We start from the raw sequence: 19,313 nt of genomic DNA, 5'->3' as shown, positions 1-19,313 counted from the left end.
ACTTCTCATAGAGTTCTGCATGGATTGTAACCAAATTTGGCCAGAAACATCCTTTGTGGAAGGGGAACAGAACTTGTATAAATTTTGGCTCTGACCCCCAGGGGGCAGGAGGGGTGGGGGCCCAATAGTGGATTTAGAGGTTAATATTAAAATTCCTGATAAGATTTTTTATCTTGAAATAGAATTAGAAGCTCAAACATTTCAATGGTGGTAATGGTGTAATGTAAGTAACCGGCTATTGTTTATATTCTTGAGAAAAATACGATTTGTCAGCGGTGGAGCATCTTTAACAATTTTGCTATTTCTCTGCCCAGTTTCACAAGGAATAGCACTGTATATTACTAGAGTAAATACATTCTTTTCTATAGTCATGCCAGTTCTTCAGATGGAACAATTTATCATCAATCTAAATAATTTATTATCCAAAACATTTGGGGGGAAAGGAATTTCAGACATGGAAAGTGATTGTGTAGATTGCATTTTAATGTTCTTAGAGTATGTGCCAGGGGCGTAGGAAGCGAGGAGGGGGGATTGTCCCCATTCATTTTAGAAAATTTTGAGCTGCGCGGCGCTTTTCCTAAAACGTTAAGTACGTAATGTACAAACCTTTCATAATGAAAATTCAATTCACACGAACTAGACTAAAAATGTTCATCAAGAGAATATACTATTCCAAAAAAAAAGTATCTTAAAAGATTTTTTTTATATGTCTAAGCAAGACAATTACTTAATTATTATTTTTGAGTTACAAAACAATGTGCCGAAGGTGTGAATCCGGCATGTTCAGACCGAGCAAGGTTGCATAATGGTATGACGACATTCACAATTATCATTTCTAAATGCAGATAACCTTAAATCGAAAAATGACCGTGTTAAGAACGCTTTAAGATCATCAATTTGATATATTGTTATTAAACTCATCTCGGCCATTCTCAATCGTATTTTTTTCCAGGGGGGGGGGGAGACTCCCGGGCCCCTTAAACAACAAAATCTCGCGCGTGTATCGTAAAACCAGGTAAAACTCATCTCAGCCATTCTAAATCTCCCGGGCCCCCAACTGTCACAAACCTCGAGACTTCGGAGCTCGCACGCCAATTTGTAAACGTATTAATTAATTTCCTGTTAGCGACGCCACTGTCTATAGATGTGTACAAGTTTTATGAAGTATCTCCTGTAGGTCTGGCCGGGGGGGGGGGGGGGGGGGGGTTACAAAATATTGAGGACCTTCTACACCACTGTGGTGATTGGTGGAAATCCACGAAGAAATTGAGCCAATGACCTTGACAGTTTTGCCGTGTGTTTTATATTCATTTCGATTTATTATCAACTTCTTTTCGTTGGAAATTCGTGAAGTTACAAAGCCTTTATAAATATGAACATTTTGTATAAATAATTTAACAGCCAATGGTATATTTTAACACATTTTACATATATATATGACAACTTGCTACAAGTGAGACGGGTCCTTGATGAAAATCACGGTAGGCTGCCATAAGGAAAGGAGGTTGTTCAAAACCTAACACGACGTGACGGTTTAAGAAAATATTTTAAGGCCATAGTGGGTCAAATGCGAATACAAACACTAAATCGATTTAACATATTTACTTCTGATCATTGCATAAATTTTGTGGTAGATTTTTAGGGTAAAACGAAGAAATTAAACTAGAAACTTTTGTATATAAAAAATCATCAGCGATATATGCAGGTGTTGCTCTCACTGTCGTTATAGTTAAAATAAAAGAATGTACAGCAGCCGAGAGAGCGACCGTCCCCACTTCGAAGTCACATAGCTACCGCTATCATCGATCATATTACCCATGTCTTCTGTTGTTTTCAGTTTTGCTGTGACACGTACTGTGATATACAACTGTAGGTAATATTATTACTCTTGGGATGCTGGTTTACTGTACATAACTGCATGATATTTCGTGTTGGCTGATTTAATGAAGCCATATAGATCTATATGTCGCTGAAAGACCCGATTAATTAATGTGTTGTAATAGTTAATTAATGCTCTAATACTAATTAAAGTGCCAACGATACATCCTCAACGTATATATAATTTGACACATTATTTATCAGAGATTTAGCCTAGTATATACCTGTGTTGGGTTTAGCTAGTTTACACCCCACAGTAACATAGGATGCAAAGTACAGACTAACAAGTTACGACAATGAAAATTTTTTGGTCATTCTAGAATAGCAAGGATTTATTTAGGGTACGTCCTTGAAAATAGCTGGTGTTGATTTTAGATCAAATTTTTTTTTTTAAATCCAGAATATTTTGGTGGATTTTTACTACTTAATATTTTGGGACAGGGTGCTACCATTTGTTTTGATTATTATTTTCCTCCATATTATAACATACATGCAGAAACATTTGTTTCCTACTTTCTGCACTCTGTTCAGAACTTGAGCAAGTCTGTCTTCATGCGCGGCACATTCTCTAAAATTAGCGACAAATTTGCTAACATTTTTTTCGTCATCAAAAGATTGCATATCGAACAATTTAAATAACTATACAGCGTAAATGAAATATATATATGAAAATTGAATGCATATCCTTTTTATATAAAGAATTTTATATATATACCTTGCACTACTTTTTAGGCGTAGGGATAAATATTTCTACGTTTTCTGACTTGTCCTAAATTTCCCGCCACTTGTGTGTTTAGAAATCGACGGCCATTGTTGATTCTTCCCCTGAACCGGAAGGGGTCAATCTGTAGTAAAAAGTTGTGAAGATGGGCTTGTCGGAGGACGGAGAAGAAGCCGTGGAGCGGCGATTTGAAGAAATATGTTTAGATTTGAACATGGATAAACATCCACGTGAAGAATCATGGAATAACTACAGAAAAATACGTGAAAACTACACGTTAGAAGTAAGTTTCCTCCATCCAAAATGCTGGTTGTAAATGCTCGCATTAGGCGATAATTTGTGACAAATTTATCAGCTTTTATATAGATTTCTTTGTGCAAACGTACCGTAAGAATGTTTTTCTTAATATGCATTATTGATGTGGTGTTTTGATTTGTGCGTTAACACTATCGCAGTACCGGCAAGTTCATTGTGTACTTGCAGGGCGACCAGTTACACTGGCTGGCATGTGCCCTGTACGAGGCCTGCAGGCGAAGCGTCGTACCTACTGTGGGGAAGGGAACGATAGAGGGCAACTGTGTGTCCCTAACCAGACTGCTCCGCTCCGCTGGAAGATTCAGGTAATACTACGATCGACTGAGGGTTAGCTACTGAGGGTAACGCGAAATAACTATCTGTTGATGGAAATGTACATTTCATGCAGCATTATTTCATCGGTGCTTAGGTGTTATTTATAGACACCTGAGTATTGTCATACTTCTCAAAGCTATGAAATTAGATTGATGACACATTGAAAAATGAAACGGGAATTGATTGTTGCAGCACAATTACATTAATATCATTATGTATACTATTAATAGCCTATAACTGTACAGGAGTTACAGCAATTTTTAGCTAGTACCCATTTCCTTCCTTATCAGTCAAATGTAGAGTGAGGGTACGTAATTTCGCACTGCCACACCTGACGATTTTTCGCGATTTTCCTTTATATGTTTTTAATGTGCGAAAGATTTTCTCTGTTGTTTATGTTGTGACTAAGGGAGGCCTCTCACTGTTATATTTAGCTAAACTTTTCAGGATAAGTTTGTTTTGAAAAAACGAAATTCGAAAAATATGCCCCATCTCGGTCAAAAAAATTCTAGAAAAAACCCACTTGATATAGAATAATTCTGGGTGATAAATAACTGACTCACACACAAATATGTAGAAAAAGTATCCCTTTTTAGAATATAATGAAAACCATATGAAAATCCATCAAGTATAAGAGAAAAACAGATATTTTCTGTGAACACCCTATGACTTTCTTGACCTCGTTTACATTTTATACATTGGGGAGCGGTCTTTTTTGTAACGAAAATGGTGGCGAGATGTCACTTTTTCATTTCTAATATAATTTGGTTGTGATGTCATTTCAAGATTGGAACTATACTTAATCTTTGTTTATGATGTTGAAGATAATTATTTTCTTTAAAAACAAGAAAATTTGAGAGGTGTGTGATATTGTGTTCCCCAAACTCGTTCAACTACAGGTTTAATCTCAAGTTAATAACAGCTCCCGTGCGCTGAGATACGTCTGCACATATCCAGATACATAAACACTTTTACATCTGCCGATATAACTTAGTCAAGTCTTTTTGATTCTGAATGAAAATATTTTAAATTCATTAAAATCAATGCAAAAAGTGTGCGAAATTACATATCCCCACTCTAGATAGACAAATCAATTTATTGCGAGACTGTGGTGTGTTTAAAATGTCAAGCTCTTGCAAACGTGTGCTTCATGATCAGCTGGTAATGTTGCGCTCTTGTTTAGGTTAATGCTTCTGGTAACAATTTCCTGTTGCCAAAAGCGCTGAATTTAGTCAAAACTTGCATTGCTATTAAAATTAGTGCTGGAACTGTTAGTAAAAATGCCAACCGGATAACCGTATAATTTTGTATCTGTTTAAGTAACGTTACTGTCGTACATCGATGCCATGAGTTTGTCATACTTTGTCTGGATTCCATCACAATTGTTCATATCTTTCAGAAAACGCTCATTTAACACAAAGAATTATTACTTTGAATTAGATTTATTTTGATTGTTTTTAACAAAACCATGACAGTGAATGGAAATCGGTGTAAGCACTTACAATGTCAAAGTAGGCCTACTTCCTGCACATGGTTTCTTTTGCACACCGCACTTGTGCACATAACACTCACTCAGTGGAACTTTTGCATAGAAGCCAAGTGACACCTATAAACGTTTTAGTGACGACCCAGTTTCCGATAACAACACTGGTGTCGTAACACTTTTAATTTCATTACAAAATTGCGCTTCTGAAAGCATATATACTTTATACTATAGGTGAAGACGATCGTTAATATAGGAATTGCATTACTATGAGGAGTATTTTTACCATACATGTATATGGCGGTTATCAGATAGCTAAAATGCTAACCGAATACAAGCTGAAACTGAAACATGCAACGGTTAATTGGTTACCCGTTCTAGCACTATTTAAGATTATTCTAAATTTGTTATTTCCTGATGACCGAAGCTTTTGTCAGTGCTAGCACATCTACAAGTACTGTAATCACCATCATCAGCGCCCAGTGCTCTTAAAAATTGTAACAAAGGGGGCACTTATTAGGGAACCAACATTTCAGTTGTGGACAAAAAACTTGAATTTAAAAGTCAGCCATGTTTAACTTTATCTGTATTTGTGGCACATTAATTATCAATTACAGTAAACATGCATTATGTCTTATTTCCTTTGTTGTGATTCACATGACTAGCACTGGATCATGTAATATGAGATACAATACAGATAAAAAAAAAATGGGGATCTTTTGATTTTCTATGCTTATAAAGGATATATAGTAACGCTGTAAACACAAACCCTGTGTAGTATGTTGTATACATGTACATAGTCCTTGTTCCAAATGAATATTATTTAAAGTTGTGGAACCTGATTATGAACATCAAAATAACACATCAAATGATAATTATTTGTGTTATTTTTCTGTGCAATCACTTCAATTTTCAGTGACAATATAAATAACATATATACTTCATATTTTATGTAAATTTATGTATTTGTGCATGATCTTGTCATTTCAGTTTAATCCAGTTTTTCAACAAAATGAAGAAGTGGGCCGACATGGCAAACCTTCCTCAAGAATTCAGAGACAAAGTAAACAGATTGGAAAGAAACTTTGCTGTTTCTACAGTGATCTTCAAGAAATTTGAACCTATTTTCCTGGATATCTTCAGGAATCCCTTAGATGAACCTCCAAAACAGAACAGGAGTAGGAAGCAGAGGTGTGTAAACATAGCTTTATTAGGGCTGAAACGATTAGTAATTTTTGTATTCGATTATTCGGTCACATGTAATCGATTACTAATCGATTAATCGTTTGAATTGAAGGCAACTATATTGTTTCACTACTGACTACTGAAAACGTCCGCCATGTTTTGTTATCAACTAATAATAATACCTACCGTATAATATGACAGAGGACATGCCTTATATAATATAAGCCTACCAACAAATAAGAATAGATTTATTGACAAAACAAACGTATTTTGTCCCAAATAAGCTCTGAATTCCGTTCCTGTATTGTCTTCCGTAACATCGATTAAATCATGTCTGCTAACCCGCTGTTTTGACGTGACCTTCACACGTACGACTAATCAACCAAATCTGGATCGCCACGGAGCGACATGACCAAATTTTCGTCAATGAACTTTTTTATTTCCGTGATCAAAAAAATAAATAAATCAACAACTCTTATATTCAATTAGAATATGAACAAAAACATTCTTTTTATATGATAAACACATGCAATAGTAAAATTTAAATGCTCAAGATTACTGCTCCTTCCGCTCCCGAGCATCCCGGCGGCGATTAGGCCTCCGTGACGTAACAACATGGAGTCGATCGCTAGTGAAAATTGGCTAACAGCGTGTTGCAAGCTTTCTCATGACATCCACTTTTTCATTGATTAATGACTTTAACTTCCACAGAGACGTAATTTAACAAGTATTTCTCACATCATATATGCTTTGTTGAGTTCAAAACATGTACATAAAGAGATGAAACTCCAGTCGGAATGGCTTACTCAGAAATCCATGATCTGTCAACGTGTTTAGTCAGCTTACAATGCACTGGCTATGCATGTTACGATTAACGATTAATAAAATCTTTAATCGATTATCAGCAATTAGCTTCATTAATCTAATCGCCTCTGATTATTCGACTAATCGTTTCAGCCCTAAGCTTTATACTACGTCAAATAGTTTGTTGTGGGTACAATTGTACATTTATTGATTTCTACCTTTTAGGCTGGTTTTAAAGTCCGTGGTAAATCAAGAGTCAAGTGGGCATTTTAAAATTTAAAACACTATTTTCAAAATTTACTATTTTCAGGTAAATGCTAATCTGAAATACAAAATGTTATATTATGGAAAATTAAAAACCCTTCTTGTTGCAATATAACACTTGTTGCAACATAATTATGTAAATGTCTTTAAATTAACAAGATCTGTCATGGTGTCTTAAAATGTCTGTTTTGTTGATGCAGGAGGCTGCCTTGTTCCTCAACCGATGTGTTCAACTTCTGTTGGACGATGTTTGTGCAAGTCAAAGGTAAGTAGTGTTTAGACCCATAATGTTCCTGATAAAGTCCCTGATTTATCTGTATTAATCATGCAAATAAAGTCATGGAAGACTTATGATAACTTTATTAAGTGAATAAACTATTTTGAAAATTTAAGATTGTCGATATATTGTAGCATAAAAATTTTGAATTGTATGATAGTATTTACAGGTGGAAAATGGTATGGAATAGGAATGATATTGACAGACATGGTTCTTCCAAACTTGAAAATAAAACTTTTGACTGTCTTGTCTACAGTTTAATTATGTTGGGTGCATTTCTTACAATAAAGTACCTGAATTTGATTTGTATAACGTAAAAACTTGTATAATTTGCGCACCAGTGTAATTTGCGCAGGTACTTTTTAGGGCTGAAAATGCTGGAAAAAAAATCTACTATCAGTATATTTTGCGCATCAAAATATTTTGGGGGGAAACGATGTCCAGGGAGTCCCAAAATCGATGTATGAAGGTGACAATTTCAATGCAAAATATTCCCCAGAAATGCTTGAAAACTTGCACAAAGAAGTGTTGTATTAAGAAGAAATAACATATTAAAACCACATTGTGTTTGTTTTCTTTTATTGGCCACCGTAACCTGAAACTAAAATATCTTGCAGATGTCCAAAACATCGGCGGTCCGGTTCGCTGTACTCCATGCACATGTCAATGTTTTGAATAGTACACATGAATAGTAATCAGGAATATTCAAAAAGATTAGAATCTATTTGTTTAAAATTGACACAATAAGTAATTAGTGTGTTTGAGATCATTAACAATCAACAGCAATTGGCTAGCGGATACGTTAGCTTGCAACAATCACATTGTGAGTAAACTCACTACCTGTACGGTACCAGATCCAAGCTGATGGCTAATTATATTTATCAATACGATTGAATATGTCACTAACCTTGTAGCTTGTTAATTCTGCAGTAATAAAATTGCAAACCACTTATTGAAAGTTTTTTTTTTTTTTTTTTTAAAAAGTCCTAAATATAGGTCAGTTTAGGCATCTTATAAATCCCACGTGTGTTTTGACTTTTTGTGCACGGCCTGCAGCCGGGGTAAACATGTTTGTGTATACACACACACACTCTCTACAGACTCTCTCTATAGCCTCTCTCCCCTAAAATAATACAGGTAAACTACATTGACCCGGCCAAAGTCACTGATTGTGGCTGTCCCATTACACTACGAGGTGTACAGGGTATACATCTCTTGCTGTCAGTAGAAGCCATGCTCTCAGTCAATCGCCATTGAAATTCTCGGGGCAAATGTAAACAAGACATCGTGGTCATAACTTAACACTTTAATTAGCCATAGATAATCCACTATAATAGGTGAGGCATTGTTTTTACAATCATTAATACCTTTTATTATATAAAATGGCTACTATACACAGAGCAGTACCTCAACATTCATAGATCGCCAGCCCCTCAGAATGGACAGATTTTTTCCCCGTAAATTTTTTAAAACTACTCTATCAATGTAATTTGCGCACCCCCAACTTCAAATTTTATTTATGTACAGAAAAAGTGCGCAAATTACACAAGTTTTTACGGTACATGTACTAGCAAGGTGAAAGGTCATAAAAGTCTATTCCTGTCAAGAGTTGTAACTGTATGTTTTTGGTTATCATAGACACTCCATTTCTGTCACCAAGGTATTGACATTTTATTGTTCTTGGACTTATTAAGGGTTTGTGCTATGATAAACTCTTGTAATTGATTTCTTTAACCAGGAAACTTCCCTGCTATAAGTGATGATCTGGTCAACTCCTACCATCTGCTGCTGGCCTGTATAGACTGGTTCTATGCTAATGCTCTTCTTGGAGGCAGAAAAGACCTACTGAATCCAGAATTTGCTGGTGCGTGCTAAAAATAGATGTTTGCTTTGGTTTAGATATTAATGAAATACAGAATTTGATGACGTGTTTCCTATTTTCCTTGATTGAGAATTAACTGACCTATATGTGTTGTAATAAATAGTGTGAAATTTGAACTCAATTTTAAGACACGATTTATAAGATGATTTTAGAAAACATTTACATTGGCTTTACCTACTATATAATACAACTTTTGGGAAAACGCTGTTACAATTTGATGGAAGATTTGTGGTAGAGGAGTAAATCAATATATAACTGTAATAAAAATCCTATCAATGAAAATGAATATTTCTAAATTAGGATATGTATAGATCTGTGTAACTATGAAAATAATGTATTGTGTTAAGGTTTACCAGAGAGCTACCATTCCAAAGATTGGAAACCTCCCACAGAACCGCCCTGTATCATCAGACTTCTGTGTGAGAAACATGAGGGCTTGGAACTGGAAGCTAAGGTTATAAAGGAACACTGGTGGAAACCACACATCCGTAAACTATTCGATAAGAGGGTGAGCATGTTAATGTAATATGTCATTTCATAGATTTAAAAAAAAAAAAAAAAGAGCCAGGATAATGGAAGAAAAAACATCATGATATTATGACCAGCATTAGGCAAATGCTCAACATAAACTATGACTATGAGCTTGGGCCAAGAAATAAAAGAAGTTTGGTGTAGTGTGGTCGCTTTAATGTTGTCTCCCTTCCTTAATGTTGTCTCCCTTCCTGATCCCATTCTGATAATATTGCTTTGAACTTTTCAATCTTTGAAGGCATGTATTTTTAAGTAACATTGACTTTTTATATCAAATTTCATGGTTACAAGTAAATTTTCTTGTGCAATGGTTAATATCTGTGAATAAACCTAGAAATTTAAAGAAAAGGCCATAGATCTTTTCACTTTATAATCATTGTGAACATAAAAACTCCCAATTTCAGGTATTAAAGGGAAAACCAGAAACATTATCAGCAATATTGGAAATTGGAAACTTTGAAGCCAACAGGTAATATATAAGTATAAATTTCTTTTTACTTGACAAACCTTTACATTGGTTTCTGTTTGTATATATATATATTGTTTGTTTAATGTAGTGAGTAACAATTGGATTTTTTGTATGGTTTAGCTAATATTAAACTGGTTTAATGTTTTATACACTGTTGACAAATTTACAAATAGTATTTACTAAAATGTGAAAACTAAAATGTGTGTTCCAATGTCAGATAAGATAGTCTGTAATCCTGAATTCGAAAAGAAGACTGCATTATATTAGTCTGTCAAGATGAGCTTAGAAGGGTTACTTTTTGACAAATTTTGTATATTAAAACTTATCTTAATGCTGTATTACTATTGAATGGTCACCATTTACGGTCACCATTTACGCATTCCCTGCCAAGTTAAGAGGAAAGGATTAGGGTTTAACTGTATCAAGGGTACCAATCTACCTTATGAATGATTGATATCAGCTGTACATCAGATGAACAGTCAGCCATTTTGTATCACCTCCCATGTAAGTGTGCCATATTAATTCATGATCTTATGTGTAATAAGAGATTGAGTTAACACAACCCAGACAAACTTATCAAAGTTATGTATCGTCTTACTTCATTCACCTCATCCATACTGCACAGGTGAGCACTGCTATATAGTGGACACATATGAGATATAGACGGGGTAAGCATTGTGTGGAATAAATATCACGATACGCGGCTTCAGTATATTTGGATTCCATGAAATCATCTATTTTTACAATAATGGCAGTAAAAGATAATTAATATGGTACATTTACAAGCTATATGATACAATATTGCCGACTTTCCAACCAAAATTCAGCCGATTGATGACATATACTGGTACAACATGTGTATCCTCATCACGTAGAAGACAAGTTTTTATGTTGTAGAAGTTGATTGTTAGTTTTGACGTGAAGTTGATTGTTAGTTTTGACGTGTGTTTTTGTGTAATTATTATCAGTATGAGGAAAGCTTATTGGAGTAGATTTTTGGTTCCATTTGTATTGTTTTTGAATTTGTTGATGATTGATGTGCTGTTTCTTTTGTGGGTGTAAACAAGGCTCCTTAGTTGTTGTAAGTAGTTGGTTTAAGATCTTTAACACAGGTTCATTGCTGCTGTCTATTGTTTATAAAGACAGCCACAGTAGCATTGGGCTATTGTTCTTTCACTCATAACAAATAAGTCTTTCCATGATGTTTGTGTAAAAAAATATAATCATTTGTTTTACCAATCTCAATTTTCACCATGTCTTACTTTTGTATATATTAGATAATAAATATGCGTGTACTGAAATTTAAAATTGCATTCAAGCTTTATACTTCAAAATTATGATACATCTATGAGATCTTGCTCGATGAAGATAATTTATACTACTATGTCAAATTAACTGCGATGTATTATAAGTCAACTATATTTTCTGAATACCATGTTTTTGTTTTGTATAAATAGTAAATATCATGGAAAGTTTGTCAATTAACACACATGCATCTTTATCTCGGTTTTGATATCAACATTGTTATATGTACCATCGTAAAATGAAGGGAGGATATTCTTTTTTTTTGTATATTACAGAAGTTATCTTCCCTTGTGGATATGTATTCATTACTATATCATATGCTTGTGAGTGAAACATCATAGTTCTCGGAGAAAACAAAATATTTCGTATCAGAATAGATAACTCTGTAAAATGCAAAGACGGAATACAGAGGATTAAGCTTATTTGAAAAAGTCATTTTCCAGAAGAAAGTATTAAAATAACCGGAGTATTCAAATAGGCGGAAATGGCCTAACAAAGCATGGTTTCTCCAACCGATCGCGAACTAAGATACGTTACGTTAATAAATAAGCATATTTGAAAGTGCAAATGCTTTCATTAGATGTTTGAGTCAGTGATTATACTTCAGTAATGATCTACTGATGTGAATCGTAACAGCATCGAATACCTTTGCATAAAATAACAAGCCATACAATAACATTAATCTGTCAGCGTGATGATTGATTTCTAGTTAAAGCGAAGTATCTTGAAAATAATATATATGAATTTCGTTAAAAATATATTGCAAAATTGAAAAAATTTGATTTTATTTCTAGAATTTCCCAAATATTTTATTTGAATAACCGGAGGTCATGTAAAAGTCTATGCAAATACACGGAGTTGAAAAACAAAGATTAAGAAGTAAAAAAATCGGGATAGCAGAATTTAGGCAAATAACCGAAATATTCAAATAACCGTTATTTGATTATGTGGAGTCCTCTGTATAGTGTTAACATTTCTGTCTCGTCCGACCTTGACCTATTTCGCTTCGATATATGGAGGCACGGCCATTAAACTCTTATTGTATTTCAGGTTTTGATGTTACGTTATTTAACCAATTTCTTTTTGTTCTTGTTTGTTTTTATACATTCTACCTAACCAACGCATCACTAGTCACCACTGACACTGACTCCCTTCCCCCGTTTTTGGCATGCGGTTTTGTTAAAAGATTATTTGATATTGTGGTTTAATATTTAGTTTCTCCCCTGATTTTCAGTATTGCTATCAACAAAAGTTATGAGGAGTTTCCCTTACGCTATAGCAGGTAATTAGTCATCCCATAATGCTGACAGATGGAGGTGTTCAAATAATGACCAGATTTTCATATTTCAGTCTCCCTGCTGTTTTCATTTTCATCATTATCATCATCTTCATTTCTTTATTCATTTTACTGGTAGTTTTGTGCCAAAACTCTTGTGGGAAAATTACATGTTCTCCAATAATAATTTGATGAAGAAAAGTTAAAAATCTGAAACTGAAGATTTGGTCACTAAATCCCTCTATTTTGGAACAATGTCAGATTTAAAATCTTTTGATTTATTCAAAACAAAAATTTAATTTATGATTATTTTATGTGTTTGTATAACATTTGTAAAGTTTGCAAAAAATAATGCATTTTGTGTTTGATATCAATATAAAGTTTTTGCACATCACTACAACTGATTATGTCATTTGTTTTTCAAATTTCTATGTTTAATTTTAATATTCTTTATGTAATTTCAGTAAAACTATAAACAATCAATATGAGGAGTATGTATTGAGTGTTGGAGATTTTGATGAACGGATATTCCTTGGAGACGATGCAGACGAAGAGATAGGAACACCTGCCAGAGCTTCGGAGGAGGTGTCGGGAGAGTTTTCAGAGAGAATGAATGTAAAAAATAATCTACAACAACATTTTGACGAAGTAAGTAAACTTATGCACTTGAATTTTTTTTTTTTTTTTTTGAAAATAATTTTGGAAAGTGTGTTGGGGGGGGGGGGGAGGGGATAGGAGGATGGGTCTGAAAATAAGTCCCTTATGAAATTTGAGGGATGATTGAGTTAAAGATCATGGATTATAAGTTGAAAGTATATATACCCGGTATCAGATTTATAGCAAGCCATGCTAAATATGCTGTCTTTGAATTTTTTCCCTGGAATGGATGAATATTCAACTTGGTAAGCTATAAGGCATGCAGAGCACTAAGACATTAATTAGGTCTATAAACCATATATTCAAGTAAACAAGAAAATATATTGACTAGTCTGTTCTTTAATAATATTTTTAAGTGTCGGAGCATATTTAAAAGTCTACCTACCTATATGCTATATTATCTTCTGCTTCTGACTATTTTGATTGGAGAACATTATCCATGTTAGACACACATGTGTACTTTGAATGCTTCACTGAAGTCCTATGTATGATAATACAAGACTATAAATACTCTTGTACTTCCTGTAGAACATGTTCAGGGCAATGATTCATGTCTCATATGGAGATGCTATTTTACTAGCGTGTCCAGTATTAATGCAGTTACCAAATAACTAATTGATGTGAAAAAAGGATATCAAACAGTTACATCAAATCTTAGTTGATCAGGAGCACACAATAAACAGTAAACGAAACACGTATTCATTTTGAATTATTGATACATTCAACATTCAACTGTTGAATACAGGTTGGTTAATGAAAAGTTTAGACCGTCACAGGTACTAAATTTTGTCCCTGGGTATCCCAAGTTTAGTACTTATAAATACTAACAATAAATCATTATGAAAAGGGGAAGAGGTGGTGTAAACTTCGGGATCTAGTGTTACCAACACAGGAAGAGGCACCTTCTAGGTCCAAATCCATGGAACTATGTCCTATATGGAATGAAGTACTTATTGTGGAAGTACCAAAAGGAAAATAATTTTGTTTTAATTAGACACATTGCAACGAATATACATTCCCAACCTACAATATATTTTTGCTGGGTACAAAATGGTCCCTATGTGTCCTAGTAGAGCACTGCCTCTGAAAATCACTCTATTTTTAGCTATTCAAATCGCTTATTTTTAGCTATTCAAATCGCTTATTGTCCGTGGTCCGTGAACCGTCCTTCTGTCCATCTGTCCTTCCGTCCATCCGTCCGTCCGTCCTTCCGTCCGTTAACAATTCTTGTTACTGCTATTTCTCAGAAAGTACTGAAGGGATGTTTCTCAAATTTCATATGTGGGTTCCCCTAGCGCCCTAGGTGTGCATATCGTATTTTGGGACCAATCGGTCAACAAAATGGCCGCCAGGCAGCCATCTTGGATTTTGATAGTTAAAGTTTGTTACCGCAATTTCTCAGAATGTACTGAAGGGATCTTTCTCAAATTTCACATGTAAGCCTCTAGGGGGCTAGTTGTGCATATTGCATTTTGGGACCAAACGGTTAACAAGATGGCCGACAGGCCGCCATCTTGGATTTTGATAGTTTAAAGTTTGTTACCGCTATTTCTCAAAAAGTACCAAAAGAATTCTTCTCAAATTTCATGTACAGGTTCCCTTAGGGCCCTAGTTGTGCATATTGCATTTTGGGACCGATCGGTGAATAAGATGGCCGACAGGTAGCTGTCTTGGATTTTGATAATTGAAGTTTGCTACTGTTATATATTTCAGAAAGTAGTCAAGGGATCTTTCTCAAATTTCATGTGTAGTAATATGTAGTAAAAGCTTGAAAAGCAGAGAAAAGATCCCTCTTTCCTTTGTCAGACAAAGATCATTCTTAGGTGGGCGCCAAGATCCCTCTGGGATCACTTGTTTATATTTTTTGTAGGTTTCCAATTATTTCATGCATATTCATGTATTTACAGGAGTTTTAATATCAGGCGGTAACCAGTACTTTTTGCTGGCTGAACCTGACTGTGGTACCGCCTGATTAGGGCTAAATTACATTAGATAGCATATACAGATGGTATAGAAAAGTACCCCCAGGCCGCCAGACAGCCATCTTGGATTTTGATAGTTAAAGTTTGTTATTGCTATTTCTCAGAAAGTACCAAAGGGATCATTCTCTAATGTCATATGTATGTTCCCCTAGGGACCTAGCTGTGCATATTGCGTTTTGGAACTGATCGGTCGACAAGATGGCCACCAGGCCGCCATCTTGGATTTTGATAGTTTAAGTTTGTTATCGCTATTTCTTAGAAAGTACTGAAGGAATCGTTGTAAAATTACATATGTAGTTTCCCCTAGGGCCCTTGTTGTACATATTGCATTGTGGGACCAATCTGTTAACCAGCCATCTTGAATTTTGATAGTTGGAGTTTGTTACCGCTATTTCTCAAAAGGTACTGAAGGGATCCGTCTCAAATTTCATATGTAGGTTCTCCTGGCCCTAGGGCCCTAGTTGTGCAAATTGCATTTTGTAACTGATCAGTCATCAAGATGGCCAACCGCCTGCCATCTTGGATTTCATCGTTGGAAGTTTGTTACCACTATTTCTCTGAAAGTGCTCAAGCGATCTGTATCAAATTTTATATGTAGTATTTTTGAAAAAGTTTGAAAAGCAGGGAAAAGGTCCGTCTTTCCATTGTCAGACATAGATCATTCTATGGTGGGCCCCAAGATCCCTCTGGGATCTCTTGTCTGTCTTAAAGTCTTTTGAGATACAATATTGCAGCTTGACACATATAAATGCGATTATACATCTTTAAGCTTAGTCATGTTCCGACAAATATTGTCAAGCAGAGTTATGGTTCTTAATTCATGAAAATACTTTTATGATGTTTTAGTACAGTAATCCCAGCTTGACCAATTTACTTTGAACGCATTTATGAATGAAGGTATAAGGGCCTGGTGAACATTTAGTTGACTTGTGAATATGTTTATGAATGAAGGTGTAAGGGCCTTGTGAACATTTAGTTGACTTGTGAACATGTTTATGAATGAAATGAAGGTATAAAGGCCTGGTGAACATTTAGTTGACTTGTGAACATGTTTATGAATGAAATGAAGGTGTAAAGGCCTGGTGAACATTTAGTTGACTCGTGAACATGTTTCTGAATAAAGGTATAAGGGCCTGGTGAACATTTAGTTTTTACATATGCTGCAATGTACAACCCTAGCTGAAATACCCAAGATACCCTTTCTGAGTTTGGCCTTATTCCTTATAAGTTATGTAATATATTGTGATATGTAATAATTTAGGGCTGAAACGATTAGTAATTTTTGTATTCGATTATTCGGTCACATGTAATCGATTACTAATCGATTAATCGTTTGAATTGAAGGCAACTATATTGTTTCACTACTGACTACTGAAAACGTCCGCCATGTTTTGTTATCAACTAATAATAACACCTACCGTATAATATGACAGAGGACATGCCTTATATAATATAAGCCTACCAACAAATAAGAATAGATTTATTGACAAAACAAACGTATTTTATCCCAAATAAGCTCTGAATTCCGTTCCTGTATTGTCTTCCGTAACATTGTTTAAATCAAGTCTGCTAACCCGCTGTTTTGACGTGACCTTCACACGTACGACTAATCAACCAAATCTGGATCGCCACGGAGCAACATGACCAAATTTTCGTCAATGAACTTTTTTATTTCCGTGATCAAAAAAACAAAATAAATCAACAACTCTTATATTCAATTAGAATATGAACAAAAACATTCTTTTTATATGATAAACACATGCAATAGTAAAATCTAAATGTTCAAGATTACTGCTCCTTCCGCTCCCGAGCGTCCCGGCGGCGATTAGGCCTCCGTGACGTAACAACATGGAGTCGATCGCTAGTGAAAATTGGCGAACAGCGTGTTGCAAGCTTTCTCATGACATCCACTTTTTCATTGATTAATGACTTTAACTTCCACAGAGACGTAATTTTAACAAGTATTTCTCACATCATATATGCTTTGTTGAGTTCAAAACATGTACAAAAAGAGATGAAACTCCAGTCGGAATGGCTTACTCAGAAATCCATGATCTGTCAACGTGTTTAGTCAGCTTACAATGCACTGGCTATGCATGTTACGATTAACGATTAATAAAATCTTTAATCGATTATCAGCAATTAGCTTCATTAATCTAATCGCCTCCGATTATTCGACTAATCGTTTCAGCCCTAGATAATAATTTATCAAATAAACTGATAAGCCCCACTAATGAGAATAGATAAAACATTGATTATCACCTCTCAATAATTAGAGATGTAGCACTTACTGATAGCTCTTGTGTTCCGGAAATTGGGTTGTTGATCTGTATACAGTATTGTTGTATGAATATTACGGTAATTACATTATTCAACTAAGAAAAAAAATTACCATATACGTGCATAAATTGATTGAAGTAAGAAAAACAAAAAAAATTCTGACCAAACTGAATACACTGGGTCATATCTGTTGTTTGCTTGATGTTGAGAAGTGAAACAATTGTGTATTACTGTGTAATTATTGAGTAATGACTAATATTACTTTAACTTTGAGGGCTTTACATGTTTTATGTTTGAACAATCAAGACTTCCTATATATATGTCTGTTTTATTTGTATATTTTTATTCCCCCTCCCCCTTTACAACATGTAAAATTACTATGAATCATTATATACAGCAAAATCTTTCCATGCATGCTGTAATTGATGATGAAAATCTTTGTGTGAAATTTCAAGTAACAAAAAATGTTTGTGCATGAGGTAAATGTTATTTTGGTTTTTATAATTCAAATTAAAAATGATAGATAAATAAATAAATAAATAAATAAATAAATAAACAAATAGATAAATAAAACAAGTTTTGCATTCTTTTATTATCCAATTAAATCTAAATGTTCATTTCACATAAATTAAGTAAAAAGTCTTGCAGATCACAACTATCCCCGACATTACTAAGTAAACATTAATCGAGTAATTTAACAAATTATTGACTCCTAAAAGTCTATTACTGATACGCTAAACAGGGTTATAATGTGTCCCCAAAGTTTCTTGTTTATTTTAGAAATCGCTTTTAAAAAGTTCAAGTCATTGTAACCCTACATTAGCTTTTATCTTTCATTGGATTTAGTTTGTACGGTATATATATGTAGATGTTACTTTACAATTTACTCGAGCTCTTTGTCCCAACAGACGTACAAAATTTTATGAAATAAGTTTTAGTAAATTGGATTAGAATTTCACTGAATAGTTTATAAAATAAATATTGGCAATGAACCCATTTGCTGATAACCGTGGTGAGGGGGAAATTTTCCAAATCTCCTTTTTTAATTAGCTTAATTAACGAACAGCTGATAATGTGTTGAGTAATTAAATGTTATTGAAGCCAGACTTGGTACATACGTGTGTGGGTAAAACTGATTTGGCTGCTGTGAGTGTATATATAAAGTGTGTAGGTGTATATATTAAAAGTGTTGATACCATCACCTGAGCATGTAACATGTCTTGACCTGTCCGCTTGCTTTCCCACTTCTGGAAACAAAGAAACAAAGAGACAGTGAAGTTAGTGAACTGGTAGTACCCAAGTCAGTGTTATTATGGTGTTGGAGGGACATGGCTAACTGACCATGGCTAGTGGTCAGTCTGTGTCATTACTGTATTTTAGTGGACACTTAACACATCTGTGTAAACAATAAGTTTAGTGGAGTATGGAAATCAGCTGTACAGCTTATCCACCTGCTGGGATTGGGTTCATATCTCTACCCAGGGGATCTCTATAGCCATATGACAGCATTGTAGAAGTGCTGGATATTATTTTACAGATTATTAACGTTCCTTTGGAAAAAAGCATGGCAGTGAACAAAACCTAAATGGATATATTTATGACAACTTATCTACACTGATTAATGTGATGAAGAACAAAAGATTTTTTTTTTTCAAAAAAAAAATTCTATCGGTGGATTTGGAATAGGGA

The 19,313-nt window shown here is 34.5% G+C and overlaps 1 protein-coding gene across 2 annotated transcripts in view; it reads left to right on the top strand.

Annotated features, from left to right (window-relative positions):
* The first annotated feature begins 2,668 nt into the window (after nt 1-2,668).
* The window catches only part of LOC138315434 (retinoblastoma-like protein 1), a 34,213-nt gene continuing 17,568 nt past the window's right edge, over nt 2,669-19,313 (top strand). The window contains exons 1-9 of one of the 2 annotated variants that reach the window (XM_069256458.1): nt 2,669-2,882; nt 3,083-3,219; nt 5,703-5,903; nt 7,166-7,230; nt 8,981-9,106; nt 9,472-9,632; nt 10,060-10,124; nt 12,664-12,711; nt 13,170-13,353. In XM_069256458.1, the coding sequence (XP_069112559.1) occupies nt 2,745-2,882; nt 3,083-3,219; nt 5,703-5,903; nt 7,166-7,230; nt 8,981-9,106; nt 9,472-9,632; nt 10,060-10,124; nt 12,664-12,711; nt 13,170-13,353 (1,125 nt within the window). In that variant the 5' untranslated portion in view covers nt 2,669-2,744. The remainder of the gene's footprint in view (nt 2,883-3,082; nt 3,220-5,702; nt 5,904-7,165; nt 7,231-8,980; nt 9,107-9,471; nt 9,633-10,059; nt 10,125-12,663; nt 12,712-13,169; nt 13,354-19,313) is intronic. The other variant, XM_069256459.1, reaches the window with a different exon arrangement.

Source organism: Argopecten irradians, chromosome 2 (genome assembly GCF_041381155.1).
Source record: "Argopecten irradians isolate NY chromosome 2, Ai_NY, whole genome shotgun sequence".
Classification (NCBI taxonomy): domain Eukaryota; kingdom Metazoa; phylum Mollusca; class Bivalvia; order Pectinida; family Pectinidae; genus Argopecten; species Argopecten irradians.
This window is presented reverse-complemented; position numbering and strand designations above follow the sequence as displayed.